Source organism: Agrilus planipennis, unplaced genomic scaffold (genome assembly GCF_000699045.2).
Source record: "Agrilus planipennis isolate EAB-ADULT unplaced genomic scaffold, Apla_2.0 scaffold34, whole genome shotgun sequence".
Classification (NCBI taxonomy): Eukaryota; Metazoa; Arthropoda; class Insecta; order Coleoptera; family Buprestidae; genus Agrilus; species Agrilus planipennis.
In genome coordinates, this window is record NW_020439170.1 from 1,683,793 (window position 1) to 1,700,305 (window position 16,513).

At 36.1% G+C, this 16,513-nt stretch overlaps 1 protein-coding gene and 1 long non-coding RNA gene across 2 annotated transcripts in view; one reads left to right on the forward strand and one right to left on the reverse strand.

Annotated features, from left to right (window-relative positions):
* The window catches only part of LOC108735134, a 478,298-nt gene that overhangs the window by 197,793 nt on the left and 263,992 nt on the right, over positions 1-16,513 (forward strand). The window lies entirely within an intron of this gene.
* LOC108735133 (hemicentin-1-like) overlaps positions 1-16,513 on the reverse strand; it is a 283,534-nt gene that overhangs the window by 155,049 nt on the left and 111,972 nt on the right. Inside the window, exons 2-4 of the mRNA XM_018466969.2 lie at positions 14,865-15,006; positions 6,606-6,814; positions 6,141-6,254 (exon numbers count right to left, since the gene is read on the reverse strand). Coding sequence (XP_018322471.1) covers positions 6,141-6,254; positions 6,606-6,814; positions 14,865-15,006 — 465 coding nt within the window. The remainder of the gene's footprint in view (positions 1-6,140; positions 6,255-6,605; positions 6,815-14,864; positions 15,007-16,513) is intronic.

Below are 16,513 nucleotides of genomic sequence, written 5' to 3' on the forward strand. Positions count from 1 at the left end.
ACCGAGCGGCATGGCCTAGAGGTCTAGACCATTGCTTAGCATTCGGGAGGACGCCGGTTCGATTCCGGGTCCGTCTGCCTTGGTCCAAGTTTTTCTGTGGTTTCCTTGGATCACTTAGGCAAATGCTGAGGCAGTAATATTCCACACATAATTTTTCACTCTCTTCTGTCTTCATTTCGTCCGTCTCATCTTTCTCACCCGAACCATCACCCATCCATTCCCACGATTCCTGAAAGCAGGCTGAAGAGGGCCTTCCACCCTGGCTGGTAGGAATGAAACACCCAAAAGTGTTAAGTTTTTTTTTCTCTTGAATGTTCTTTGCAAACTTTAATAGGCCGATTCGGTCCCAATGGTCAGGTTCTGCGAAGGTCTTCGACGGCAACCACCTTTGTTAATTTTATTATCGATGCTCTTGTATGCAGGTTACAGGAATTTGATGGTTCGAGGCAAGAGGCATACCTTGTTGGGTTGTTCCCCTTATTGACTTCTGGCTCGTATTCTTTTGTTGCATGCTAGGTGTTGGTGGTGGTTTCAAATGCAAACGTAGCAACAACATTTCATCCTTAAGGGTTGATTTTTAAAAATTGCCAAAACATGTATTTGCTTAATTTCAACAATGAGCAGCCTTCAAGTAAATCCGAGTACAAATAAAATATACCCCATGGAAACGTTTCAACCTCTTTTCATTTGATTAATAATATTATAGAGCATATATACCAAGTTTCAAGTAAATTACAATAAAGTATATCCCAAACAAAAATTGCAACACCTTTTTACCCCTCCCCCTTTGGAGGTTGCATTTTTTAAAATGTCGAGATAGGTCTTTCAGAAATTAAATGAGAGACCATTAAGACAAAGTTTCAAGTTCCATTTAAACATTGCAACTCTTCCTCATCACTCTTCCCCCCCCCAACAGAGATTGAATTTTTATTATACCATTTTTAACAAATGAACTGCCAGACTGATGTTTTGACATAAATTTTTCGTTTTGCTGTCAGTTGCGTTTGGTTATTCCATGTCAGTTGCGTTTCCTTATACCACGTGTTGTGTTAAATTCCACTGGAACTGGATAAAGAAAATTATCCTATGTCCGTCTCCTGGTTCTAAGATAGTTCCCCACTAATTTTCAGCCAAATCGGTTCAGCCGTTCTTGAGTTATAAATAGTGTAACTAGTACGACTTTCTTTTATATATATAGATTGCAATCATTCCCTGTTACCCTGGCAATGCAGTAGTAGTGACCTAAGTAATTAAAAATCTGACTTGCCACTTTACATGTAGAGTTTATTACACGGATGCCATTCCATTTCTGTCACTTTTTCATTTATTTTTTTTTTTGTTGTGTACCATCAATTGTCGGTCTTCATTGACGCGATACGGAATTACGCCCGGTGCCATAATATCTCGTTCTATAGACAAGGGTAGGAATGCATTACAGCTTTTCAAAAAATGCTGCGACTACTGACTAACGCCCCTTTTGTATCCCCGTGAATTATTTGTTAAAATGCAGAGGCGAATTTTTACATTCATACGTTCGTACGTGTACGTTTTTTGCACAGGTGTAAATTTATTGATATGTATGTATGTGTGTACGAATCGTACTTAGACACATCGCTGAAAATTGTGAATGGATGATGCACGGACCATTATTACGATACGACATAATGACAGTACGATTAATAAAACAGGATTCTGGCGGAGTCCTTTTCATAGCGGCTTTTAGAAGATTACAAAGCCCGTACTTCGTCATTCGGGTATTTTCGATTTGCGTGTTAAATACTGAACAATGTTCCGAACGATTGCAGCTTGGTAATAATTGTTAGATAGCGTACATTGGGATGCTTCGTTTCAGATAATATTTTTACTTATCAATTCCGTTACATCTTTTTTCAAAATGAAACTTCTTTACGCACGGTAGGGTAAGTTCGTTTCATGCGAGTTGCTATGTAACGAAATCATGCAACGCATTTCCGCCGCTGTCTGTTCCTATGTATGCTCAGATCTTTAAAACTACGCAACGGATTTTAATGCGGTTTTTTTTTAATAGGTAGAGTAATTCAAGAGGAAGGTTTGTATGTATAATACATGCATAATGTAGTAGAGAAACACTAATAATTTTAAAGGTTTCTAATGAGATGTCTTAAATAAACACATTTTTTTGCGCTTACATTGCAAACGCTGGCTGAACCCTACGATAACCCACAATAGCCATTTTTTATCCTTTACTTTTTACGAGACATAATGGCTTATTTACGAAGCGATTGTAGGCAATACAGCATTAATCCTTATCCAATTAAGTACTTTTAAATACATTGTGCATTTAATACAGATCAATATGNAGAGAAACACTAATAATTTTAAAGGTTTCTAATGAGATGTCTTAAATAAACACATTTTTTTGCGCTTACATTGCAAACGCTGGCTGAACCCTACGAGACAGATCAAAATAATATACTACAGTAATGTACATCTTAAAAGGGTCTACAAAAAAGTCCGCGATGGTATATATCTATCCCTTAGGGATAACCCACAATAGCCATTTTTTATCCTTTACTTTTTACGAGACATAATGGCTTATTTACGAAGCGATTGTAGGCAATACAGCATTAATCCTTATCCAATTAAGTACTTTTAAATACATTGTGCATTTAATACAGATCAATATGTCCCTTTACAGCATGTAATTTAAATGAATATTTTCGAAGATATTACAGATTTAAACTGCGGTTGCGGCGGTACCGGCCGGTTTGTATTGCTTAATGACAAAACAGCTGTGATTGTTGTATATAAAGACATTCTATAGTATATTTACTACCAGCATTGCACCCGTGCACCCCATTAAACCAATTCCTTAACCCCTATCCCGGTATGTTTGTGTGTTCGAAGAAGTTTCACTTCAGTAGCGTGTTGTATAATTACACGTTGTATTTTTTTATTTTAAATAATGATTTCCTTTCGAGATACATATATAATATACCTGTATATTTCTTTTTCTATGCCTCCCATACATTCACATCCTGCCTCCTGGTTTTGTTTCCTTTCCTTTTTTCTATGACTTTTTTATCATTCCGTGTTCGCTGTGTTTGCGTTCATTAGGTCTTCCATTCATGCATTTGCACTTGTATCATTACATGTTTCGTCTATTCTGGTATATTGTATCACATTCTGCATGTTTTGTACTCGCTATTCGTCTAATATTCGTTAGGTTTTCGTTCATTGCACGATACCTATCAGTTTTCTTCTTTCAACATGGTGAAATGTAAGTAAGTAAAAATGGTAGTATGGCACATGGTGTAAGTAAAATGCATTCTAATATTTTCAGGTTTGGTTTCTTCTCTTACCAGATATCTTTTCTCCTATTCTTATACTTTAGTGATTACCAACCTGCGAGGGAGGCACTTGTCAACATTATTGCTTTTAAATATGTGTACCCTAAAGAGATAATTCCATGACTTCCTCTGTCTCTTCATTATTCAATTTTCATTTGTATATTTTTCTTCTTCCTCTCTTTTGGAATATCATCACTTTTGATGACTTTTTTGGGTTTAGTTCTAGTTTCTTCCTTGTTATGTACATTCTTATAATTTCGGGTAGTTTTTCTATTTCTTCCTTTGCTTCTGCTATTATAACCAAGTCGCCAGGGTAGTAAAATTCCTCCAGTTTTGAATTGCAACCCCTTCTTCTCGTCTCCCCTTGATATACTCCTACATTTCCGCTGTGTAAGTAATGAGGGGTAGGGGATTATTAGGCAGCCTTCTCTTACCCATTTTTGGGCTCCAAATTCTGCTGTATATTTTTTTCAATCTCCTATTTTTAAATTTGTTTCTTCAAATATTTCCTGTATTAATTCCTGTCTCAATTTCGTTATACCTTTTTGTACAATACGTGTCAAATAAGTTTAATTTTAAATTTAAATGTACCTATTTATGAATAAATGTTTACAACAATACTACCTGGGCTTTGTAAAACAAGTTTAATGCTTCTAAAACTTACGTAAGTTGAGTTGTAAAACATTGTATGGGTTGGCAAATGTTATTTAGAGTTTTAATTAATTGGCACGCTGTAAAGTTTAATCAAAAAACTAACTGGGGCTTCTACGGCGACGTTCCCCTTCCTATTCATTAATCATTAGCGGCTCAATTTGTAACAAGCAGGTGTTAAACGAATGTGGCTTTACTCGGACGACGGCACGACCGAATCGATATTTACCCTCCCGAGCAACCTAATTTTAAATTTTAAGAAATTTCAATTTCAACTACGCACAATTAATTTTAAAAAAATTCTTACACAGAATATCTTCAATTTCTCCACTTTGTAACTCTGAATAGCATTTATTTTTCTATGAAAGTATAGTATTTGGTATGTACAGTCATCAGTTATCACTATTTAGTCTTTAACCCGAAGACTGGTTGGATATGCGCCTCCACTTTTCTTATTTTGAGCCAATCTTCCCATTTTTAGAGTTTTCTATTTCTATTATGTCTCCTGCAGCAAACTCATCGTGTTTGAGAAAGTATCTTATCAACATATTTCGCCTTTTGTATTTACACCCATAATGCCCTCTCTTCTTGTACATCTTTCTGATGCCTCTTCATTTATAACATTTTCTGTATTTACGGTACATACCCTTTCATATCACCACATCTCAGAAGCTTCTAACTTTTACTACCGTTTACGATTCAAACCCATACAGAGTCATGCTCCAAACATCAAAAGGTATACATTTAATAATCTTTTTCCAATTTCAAAATTAATCGATCTCAAACCAAAAGTTAAAGTTAAAAGCGATCCGACTCTGCACTGTTTAATATGTCTACACTCATTGGCCATCATCATGTTTCGCACCCGTACAGCACTGTGCTCCAAACATACACCTTAAATAACCTTTTTCGAACTTCTAAATTAACCGTTCCCGAGCATAGAAGTTACTTCTATCTTTGTTTGTATGCCCAGGAATCATCATCAACATAGGGTCGTCAGTCGTAGGGCTGGTTGGACACGCACCTCCACTTCTGCCTATCTTGAGCTAATCTTCGCATTTTCCTAAAACTAGAAAATCCTTAACTATTTGTGAACAGTAACATAACCTAGGTCTACCTCTACTCCTCCTAACTCCTGCTTCTACATCTAATAGATTTTTAACTAACCTATCATCTTCATGCTTGAGAAGGTGTCCTACCTGCCTATCTCGCCTATTTCTGAATAACATCTATAGCATTAATAGTTCGTAGGCTTTCACGGCCGATTTCTAATTGACAATGAAAAGCTTCCCTGCTTTTCTGCCGTGGTCGAATTCTAATTGCAATTATCCCTAATTAATTAAGACGACTCGACCCTACGCTGTCCGTTGTTTTATATGTCTATTGCTCCTTTCATCCTGAATTATCTGAGCTCCTAGATATAAAATATAAGCGACTTCTTCTGACCTTTCGTCTCCTATTTTTATATTTACTCTTTCCTTACTTGTTTTTCTCATTGTTTATTTTCATACCGTACTATTTGGTCAGAACCATTTTCTTTTATTTAAGGCTATCTCTAACTTCTCCTAGTTAGATCTACAAATCTAAGCATATCAATCATTTGCCCCTGCATACTTAATGATGTTTATCGCGTCTTCGATATACTAATTAAACAGCATGGATATTTTCCGATAAATATCTCTTTGTTTGTACAAGCTATTTATACGATGTAACATGCGTTTTTAAACAAATAATAGTTAAATCAAAAAATCGGTTGTCTGTAAAGTCGGTTTACTGACGATAGTTGAACGTGACAACGTCATAAGAAAATACTGATGGGATGGTTTTATTTTTCAAAAGAAAATTTTAATTTTATTTGTTTGATAGATGTTTTGTATGGATATAGAGAAGGAGCTAAATGGAAATGTATTATTGTATAGCAGCTGTCCACGCGGACACATCGCTCACTCAAGTAGGAGAGAGACAGATGTCGAACGCTGCCGAACGCGGAGGCCGATTGTGCCTCTTTGTCGCTCGTTCCGCGCTCTCGCTTGCACTTCAAGCCTTAAATGGAACGCCTCAGAGCGAGGTAACGCCGCATGAGTCATGTTTTCTGGTGCGTGCAGCCGGCTCCATCGAATTATAAGACGTTGTCACGTCAAAATGAATATAGGTACTTACCTCCCGTGACCTCGCACGTTATGTTAACGGAAGAGCCTTCGTTGTAGGGTCCAAGAATATGGTAGGGTATGTTTGAGCCGTTTTCCCCCAATATCGTTAACTTTTCGGGGGGAACTGAAACAAAATTTTTGTTGTAATTGATTTTCTATATATTTATTCGTCCTATCTCAAATTTATTTAGATAATTGATTCAATTTAGAAGAATAGATTAGAAGTCTCCTTGTTGGTTTCGTTTAACATTGATTAGCGTCATCAAAAAGTGCATTTTACAAGTTTAAAGGTCTCAAGACTGTTCATCGTCCTCTTATTTATTTACTGTAAAGTATATTTATTTTCCTTCACCTTCTATATCTGAAAATCCGTTTGAAAAGCAAACTTAACAACAGCCTATCTCTCGTATAATTGTATTATTCGTTGGAAAAGTCTTATTTACATTAAAACAATTTTACGAAGCAGATAACTTACTTATTACTGATAGATTGACCCTGACGTTTCTGGTCGGACTCCGCTGGAAGTCAACCCGACAGTGATACATGCCTGCGTCTGAGTCCTTAACGTTTTCCAGTAGCAGCTTTGCTGGTTCATCCTGATACCGGAACATCGCTCTTTTGCCCAGCAGTGATTCTTCAGACCAGTGCTTGCCTAATTCAAGCTGTTTATCACGACTATCGAACCTGTAACAATCAAAATAGTCTTTCACTTATGCAGGAAAAAGAAAGTTCGTTAATTATTTTTGGTTCAGTTTAATTTTTATTGTTTTTTTTTTTTTAGACGTCAGAGATAGATTTGGTTATCATTATTGGATCTATTTTATTTTATTGTATTGGAAATTTTCATAATTTCAAATGCATATAATGGTAGTCAAATATCTCTTGAATGTTCTTTTGCAAACAATAATAGTCCGATTTGGTCCTAATGGTTAGTTTTCGTGAAGGTCTTCGACGGTAATGTAATTGTGTGCAGGTTACAGGAACTTAATAGCTCGAGGCAGAGTCATACTTTGTTGGGTTTTTCCTCTTATTGCATGCCAGGTATTGGTGGTGGCACCCGAACAATTTTTGATTTTGTTGCATAATTTAGAGTTAGTTACGTTTTGTCCTTCTTCTTATCAATTTGAGTTTTTTATTTATATTTTCTTTGGCGATTACCGCGCCATTTGTGGTATTTTCTAAAACGCGCTGTTAAGACAGCATGTAAAAGTTGGTCTATGTTCTGAAGGAGCTGTCTGCGACGCGCTGATGAGATCCAAAAAGATCGAAATCGCGATCCGCGTCTGGCAGTTTCGACAGAATACAGACCACTTCGAATTATTCTATTCGATTATGGTAACGTGCCTATTACGTTGAGGTTAGCTACGCTGGGATTCGTTTCAGCAAGTAGATATCCATATATTTAAATGGACCTTGTTGGAGCATACGTAATCCTAAAATGTAACATCGTACTACAGACTACAATAGTCTAGTAACCAATACATAATTTCCCAGACAAATAAAGAAAAATATGGAAAAAGTATTTTTGTGAAATTTTTTCAGAAATTCGGGACAAGTAGTTTTATCTCGATCAGACATCGGTTTCGCTTGTTTATTGAAAGATATATATAAAATTTTTTTTTATCAAATTTTAGCATATGGAGGTCATAGAGAACTTGAAGAAACGTCAGAATGTCCTCATTAAAAANCACAACTTCATTAATTTTAGTTTAATTAATTTAGAAAGAACAATTCGAAACATCATTTCTGAAATTAAAATGGTTTCAAAACATTTTCAGTAAAAGTTATCTATATTATAAATTACAAAAAAATTAAAATTTCATTATTTTTAATATTCTTTACTTTCAAAATTAATCTTATCACTTAAACAAAATGCTGTTATACCTGTCAATGTCTTCGTATCAACGTGAAATGTACACTAGGTATTCGAGTTGGTCAAATTTCAAAAAGAATAACTTAAAATCAAATTGTAACATTACTGGTAATATTAGTGGCCAGAGGAAGAGTATGGGTTGCTTTGTTGTCTTGTTTCTCTTTGTTGATGTTCATGTTATAAAGTTAATGAAATGGACGACTACTAAAGCGCATTTTGCTACTTTTCGTCCTAGTTTAAAAACGAAACGAGTAAATTTTAAAACTTGCCGCAATCTTACGACTTGGTAACAATCCGCTTTGTGCGCCACTAAACCCCCGAACGGCGCTCTTTTATGTTTACAACCGTGCCCATAAAAGATGACTGTAAAATTCGCATCTTTTGAGTTAGTCTCGAATTGAGTAACTCAACTAACACAGGTACTAAAATGTACATTGACAACTACACAACCAAGCAAATCACAAAAACATTAGGTTATTAATATAAATACAGTCCATAGACAAAAATTTTTAGTCTCTCAGAGTCTTTCAGCGTCTCTGAGAGCGTCTCTCACTGTTTTTCACAGTCTCTCAGTTATTGCCTAGGTGTTTTTATGGATCTCTCACAGTCTCTGTATGAGAGACTCGAACGATAAAATTGTTAATTCAGAGATTCGAGTCTCTCACAGAGAGACTGAATGAATAAAACTGAAAAATTGAAAGACTTGGGTCTATCGTAGAAAGACTGGGACTTGAAATTTCAACCATCAAGACATCACTTATTGAGAGATTTGAGTCTCTCGCTTAGAGCTCGATGGCGCCTCAATGCCTGCCTGTACATAAGTATTATAGACACAATAATATAATTTAAACACTGAACATGCATCGAATCGAAAAGCATCAAACGTAAATTGCTCAATTATGCAGAATAGAAACTTATTACATGCTTAATTGTTCCAATACTTGAATATTGTTATGCCAGAAATTTAAATCATTAAACAATTATTTGAATATTTAAATATGAAAAGTTCCGACCCTCAAGTAGAAGTTGAATCCTGAAACTATTATCTTGTCCTTGCATAGTTTTACATACTTAACATATTGCGTACAAATTTATTATAAAACATAGGATTATCCACGTAGTTTCTATATAAAAGTAAACGTCATTTTTTCCGATACGTATCATTTTTATTTTCAATCCCTGTTGCAATATTTCCTTCCCAGTATTTATTTAGGAAATGGAAAGCGACAAGCCGGATGATTTTTTTTTTCAAGTCAACACAAATAAATCGTACAAATATACCTACCGACAAAAAATATACCTTCTGCTAAGATAAATATCGCAGTAGATCCAAATGATATCAACGAAACCATGACACAACCTTAATCGCTTGCAAATCCTCTCAGTTGTAAACACGATTTGTTTTTAGAACCCGCCATTTATATTAAATCGCCGTCTCTCTACATAAAGATATAGGTATATAGGATGTAACGGAATTAAATGCCGAGCTTGAAAGAGGCGATAGAACACTATAAAATATGAAAACTAAGTAAATGTGGGTATAAAATAATTTAAAGTGGTCTGTATTCTGTCGAAACTGCCAGACGCGGATCACGATTTCGATCTTTTTGGATCTCATCAGCGCGTCGCAGGCAGCTCCTACAGAACACAGACCAACTTTTACCTGCTGTCTTAACAGTGCGTTTTAGAAAATACTACAAATGGCGCAGTAAACGCCATCTGTAGCACGATGCTACATTTTAGGATTACGTATGAATACAGACCACTTTATTAGATTATGCTAACGTCCCTATCACGTTGAGGTTGGCTACTCCGGGATTCGTTTTCAGCAAGTAGATATCCACACAAGTGGACCTTGTTGGAGCATACGTAATCCTAAAATGTAGCATCGTACTACAGATGACGTTTACCGCGCCATTTGTAGTATTTTCTAAAATGTGCGTATGTCTGAAAGCTCACCGTTTCAAAGAAAAACGTAGTTGAAAGTACAGGTAAATTCAATTCCGGCCCTGGTATTAGAAATACGGCCCCGCAACGCCGCATTCAAGCAGTTGGTATAATTACCAGCATCAGTAGAGTATTTGTTCTGTATTTTTTGCTCATGTATTGTTTATTTGTTAGATCATGTGCATCCTTATCATTTGCAGCGAGTGCAAGACTTGCAAGTCAGCGATGAACAAATGTTTTTATTTATATATAATACTGAATTGTTTATGTTGTTTATCTTAGATGTTTGATAATCGGCAATGTTTACAATGTCCATCCATGTAGCTGTTCTACTCGCTATTCGCTAGATATTTATTTTGCCATTCACGCACAGGGCCGGCTTAGGATTTTATATTAATGTGATTTTCTTAAAAAAAAAAATTGCCCTTAACCAGGCTGCTAAACTCACCGTGCGATTGTTTTTTGCATCTAATTTGCTTCCTCCAACGGTAGGCTATTATATCTTTTACACTTATGTGGAATTCAATCTGATGTTACAAACACCACTACTACTAAAACTATTTTCATTTTCTACTTTGTCGTTAAATTTTTTATTGAATGTTGACTGTCTCTTTTATGAGCCATTTGCCGGTGATTAGTTACTTATATTTTTGTACTTATTAAAATTTAAAGTTTAAAATTTAAGATTCAAGTGGGTAAAATAATATCTCGTTAAACGAGATTTGAGAGTTTAAAATTTTCCTAACTTTGGAGACTGTTGTCTCACAAAAAGCATTCAACTTATTAAGAGATATTCTTGTGAGGCAATATGCAAAAAATTGATACTTTATTGATTAAATAGAGTGCTACTTATGACTTTTACAACATTATACTTATTAAAAATGAGAAAAAGTAAGATTTAATCCCAAGGCTACTGTATCGTAACTAGTAATTAAAATTATTATATAAAGTATCAGTAGCTTATCTTGGACCTCTAATTAAATAAGTCAAAAAAGTAAAAAGTTTCGGCTTCCGTAAAATTGTATGGGTGTGGTAAACTTTTTGGTACCCCTTTGTATCTTTTTATAAATTATTGATGTGAATTAAAAGTGTCCATTATCTGTATATCCCACAAGAAAAATATTCCATATTTTTCACCTTTACTGATCCCTAGCATTTTAGAAAACATCCCTCGTACGTTAAAGAAAGACGTCAAAATAAGCGAAACAATAAGCGAAAGTCGTGGGTTCGTAATAGCGACATTTTTTCGCCAGGAAACCAGGAAAGAAATCGCGCATATAAATATTCCGGGAAACCGCGACACGTGAGTGTCAAGGATCTCATGGGTTTCCTTTTCAACCGCAATGCACCGTAAGCAAAACAAATTGCGGACACTATAGAAGGATAAATGCCGACGGCATTATACGCTCGAAACGCTAAGAGCACTTGCCCCCAATCCCCATCCCACACCCCATTTCGACCACACTCTTTTCGCGAACGTATTAAAATAGAAAGATGTGTATTATTATTACGTTTTTCATTTTTTACGAGTATATTCCACATATGAAGAAATAGGTTGTTAGTCCAGTAAAACTAGACGGTGTCATGGGGTGGCGGGTGCAAAAGAAATTGTTAACAGACGGTTTTTTAGGGTAGTTGAAGGGCTATCTCCTGAGTATGAAGTCAGAAAATCACACTCGAAATCCGTCTGTGTGATATTGAAATAGGGATAGCTTCCTATCTATTTTCGTTTTTGGATTTTCTTTTTGGTATATACCTACACGCTAATATTCTCCACAACTTTGCCCTCATATATTTTTTTTATAACTTGTATATTTTACGCTCCAACTCTCGTTATATGAAAGTACATACCCCTTTGGGGTTTACGCAAAAGGAATGCTTTTTTTGCCTTACTTGTAGTTAAATAATAAAACTCACTACTGCTTTTCCTTACGATTAATTTGTTTAATGTTGATATTAACCAGCGTTAATAAATAAATAAGGCATTTTTTCAGATCTATAATGGACACTGTAGCGTAAAATATAAAAGTTATAAACAAATTTTATAAGGCAAAATTGTAGAGAATATTAGTCTGCATATGCTGGAAAACAAAATTTCCAAAAACAAAGATAAATAAGAAGCCACCCCTATTTCAGTACCACCCCGACGGATTCCGAGTGTGATCTCTTGGCTCCATACTTAGGAGACAGTCCTTCATCGACCCTGAAAAAATTAGCCTGTTAGATTTTCTTTTTTTGGACTAATTGTAAGTTTATTGTTAGATATTATTATTAACCGTATTTTCTAATATGTGTAGTCAAAACTGACACACCAATTGAAACTGTATTAAAGGTTCTTTGCTTCCCTTAAAGTAAGATGTCTCTTCATTTTGATATATTTTTATAGGTCTACATAATTTCTCGTTTTAGTTTTTACATCGATTTCGTTTGTGTCGTTTTTCTTCTCCGAATGCGCCATCCTATTCGGGATGATGACCTATTTTTCTGCAACGTAGCGCGCGTTGCAAAACGAAACCCTCAAGCGCTCTTTAATAGAAAGGAGGGGGTAAGTGGTCCGTGTTAAATGAAAGGGTGTAATTATGTGCAGTCTCTGTGGAAAAGGCGAAGTACTGGTACGCGAACTGTCATCAACCTCGTATAATTTCCCATCGTAACGTTATTGTTCCTTATTTTTTTATGGGTTTACCAGCGTGCGTTGTAATTATTCTGACGAAAAAGTGCAGATTAAATAAACATAATGATCTCAGTCTTGGTTTTGCTTTTCACGATCGCTACAGCAAAAGATTAGGAATATTAAAAAAACATTTGAAGAAATATTAGACTTTCGAAGAGAGGTTGTGAAAACCAAAATCATCATCATAAGGTCATCAGTCCTAAGACTGTTTGGACACGTACCTCCACTCTTTCCTATCCTGAGCTAAACTTCGCATTTCCCTAAAACTAGAACAGCCCACATCCTTAACTATTTGCGAACAGTAATCTAATCTAGGTCTACCTCTACCCCTCCTAACTCCTGTTTCTGCCTCTAATATGTCTCTGACTAGACCTTCATGCCTGAGAAGGTGTCCTACCAACCTATCTCGCCTATTTTTATTGACTTCCATAGAGTCCTCTGTTCTCCTATTCTTTCCAATACCTCTTCATTTATAACCTTTTCTACCCACGATATCCTCATCATCCGCCTATAACACCACATTTCGAACGCTTCTAACCTTTTCTTTTCCGCCGCTCCCACTGTCCATGTTTCACACCCGTACAACGCCGTGCTCCAAACATACACCTTTAACAACCTTGAAAACCAAAAAACAGCAATAAATTACCGATGAGCTTAAAGTAACTAAAGGTGTAACTAAAGCATTAGTTATTTATTTGACTGAAGAGTCAAGAAAATAGGAAGTATATAAGGTGGGATACCTAGCCGATTACTCTTTTCAAATTAATTTTGTATTGTTTTTGGTAAAAGCTATTGTGAAAAGATTTTCGAAACGAACAACTCGGAAATTGAAAATCTTTAATAGATACCTCCTCAAACATGTTTAATATGTGCTCGTACACTAATATTCCTTTAAAAGGGCTTGTTAGGCTTGAATGATCCATCCAGTTATATCCAACAATTCCGCCAAATTCTCAAGCGAGCGAAGCTTCAATATGTCATTGTCACGTTCATGCTAGGCGTCATTTTCATTTAATGCGAGACATAAAAGTGCAGTTTCGAAGCCAATTCCGTAAGTGCAGAAGAGGATGCAGACGGGATGGTGCCTGTATACGGGTATCTACGTGTGTGTTTGTCGGCTTGGAAGTAGTGGAAGGAAGCTCCCGCCCGATGGATAGGAGATAGGAGTGAAAGAGTCGGGTCGGTCGCTTTGAAAAATGCGGCTTTTCACGCCATTATGCCGAGGCATGGGTGAGATATCTCAAATTGAAATCTTAAAGTGATGAAAGTGCCACCATGTCGAGACGTCCCACTTAGTCAGGTAATCGATCGAGGACGACGATGCAACGGTCAAGGGTTGCGGGAATTGCAACCATCAATAATTCCATTCGAGCCGGTTCTCCACCTCTATCTTCTTATCTTCTTCTTCATCGTCTTCACTTTCGTCGCGTGGTCTCTCAATTCGCCATCGACTTCAACTTTATCTTAGCAACGATCATAGCAACTGCAACACACTCTTATCTACAAGTAATCACTACACATCTTGCTTTCCTGAGGAATCTGATAACGCGGAATAAATACATTCGTAATCCATGATAGAAAATTATCTAATGTTGTACAGCTGTCAACTATTAGCACTTACTTATAAGTAATCCCTTTTAATATTTCTTCCTTCGGTTTTTCAAGTAATTTAGAACCAAAATTTATTTTTATCATTCCAGTCCTATAGGTTTCCTACTTAAATCAACTAACATAAGCTCCTCCTTTTTTAAACAATTCTTTTTTCCTGAGTAGACCAGTTCCGATCGATATTTACTCTCTTCAAGTTCAAATTTTCTTAAGGTTTAGTTTAAACATATAATTGTTGTTATAAGTTTAGCACCCGAATACAAGAGTTTAACTTATACCTGTTTATGGATACCAATACGTTTTTCGGTATCCGGATACGGTATTCGGATCCTATTTGTGAATCCTTTGAGAACAATGTATCCGTTATCCCTATGCTTTCTAGTAACTATATATAATTTAAGGTTAACTTTTTTTTCTAACCATGTATCAAGTATTTAGAATACATTCTGCAACTAAAAGTATCTGTTTCTTCTATCCGGTATCCTGGCCTGGCTTTACAACCGGTATCTGTATCCGATATATGCGGATACATTTTACCAGTATCCGAACCCAACCAACCCTGATGCGTGTTTGTATCTAATTATATTATAACAAATAACGTCTTTATTAAACATTTACTTTTCTTAACTTACGTATAAATAGGTGTATCTCCCTTGCTGGTTGCTTTAAACCATATTACTATATGCATTTTGTCTCCTTGAACGATAGGCGTGATGTCGCAGGGTAAACTGGCCGTGTTGCCCTGAACAGTTTGAACTTCATGCATTGCATTCGCTGGAACAAGAAATATTAAATTTTACTATTACGTTTTATTTATAACATCTTATTAAAATTGAACCAACTATTAATCAGGGATAATTAGTTAAATCTTTGGTCCACTAATTCCAATTTTTTAATGATGCAATATTTATAAAAGGACATGGTTAATCAAAATTAAGGAAATATCATCGTCTCAATAATAATAATAATGCCTTCGTCGATTAGAGTTACTTCGTAACGTTTCGTTAGCACCAGTGGCAAGCTTCTTCAGAAGTCCTTGAATTTCCGATGCTGGCTGTGGATTAGATTGCAGTTGGAAATGGAAAGACCTGCGAAGAAGCTGTCCACCGGTGCTAGGAAAACGTTAGAAACCAACAAAGAACATTTGGACGTTTCATTCCCACCAGCCACTAATGTTGGTGGGCTGGGAGTTCCTACGAACTATGCCGGAAGGTAGGGCGGAAGGCCCTCTTGAGCGTCCTTTCAGGAATCGTGGGAATGGGTGGGTGGTGGTTCGGTTGAGAAAGATAAGACGGACGAAATGATGATAGAAGAGTATGAAAGATTATCTGTGGAATATTACTGCCTCATATAAAATAGTATTTTCGTATGGAACTAAAGAGCCGCATCTTCACATCCAAAGAGCCGACCCCTGGCCTAACCTAACCTAAGTGATCTAAGAATACCACAGGTAAACTTGGACCAAGGCAGACGGAGACGGAACCGAAATCGAACTGGCGTCCTCTCGAGTCAGAATAGCATCAGTTCATCTAAACTGCCTCTATTTGAATCATAATTTTTCTTATTATTATTTGAAAGTTGTTTTGCAATTTGGAGCACGTGAACAAGTACCTGCTCTATAAATTCTCAGCATATCGAAATACCGCAAATGATATGACGATCGCTGGGTGGTTCTAAATTACGTGAATGAGATACTGACATATTCATTTCTTCCTGTAAGCCGAGTAAGCACGAGCATTTGTGACAGTTCACTGGGCCGGTGGTGAAAGAAAAGTGGTTTTACCCAACGAAATTGTACACTTTTGTTTAATTTTGCAATTACAAACGGGGGGGTTAAGTTGTAGCGATGCGATAGGTATTTGAGGTATCGTGTTTCTCATTGAAAAGAGGAAATACGATTGTGTTAAAGTCATGTAGGTTGGTGAAGGGGACCTAAACGACTAGGGTGCCTCAACGAATTTTATTTCCTCGCAGTTGGCAGAACACATACGTATGATCAATATTTATGGGCCACCATTTACTACTACATATTACTGCTATTTAAAAAGTCTGAGTTAGATATGATGACTATAACAAGTCTCAAAGCAGGAATAAGTTTTATAGGAGTTTTATTGCATTATAAATTGCACCCTTAAAACTAAGACATACAGATCCGTACGTTTGGCAGGAGTATGACAAAATAATGGAGAAATATTGAACTAGTTCGAAAGATGTCAAAAGATGAAATCATGTCTCTACTTTATTCTCCCTTATACTGTTCATGATGTAGTTGCACATAACA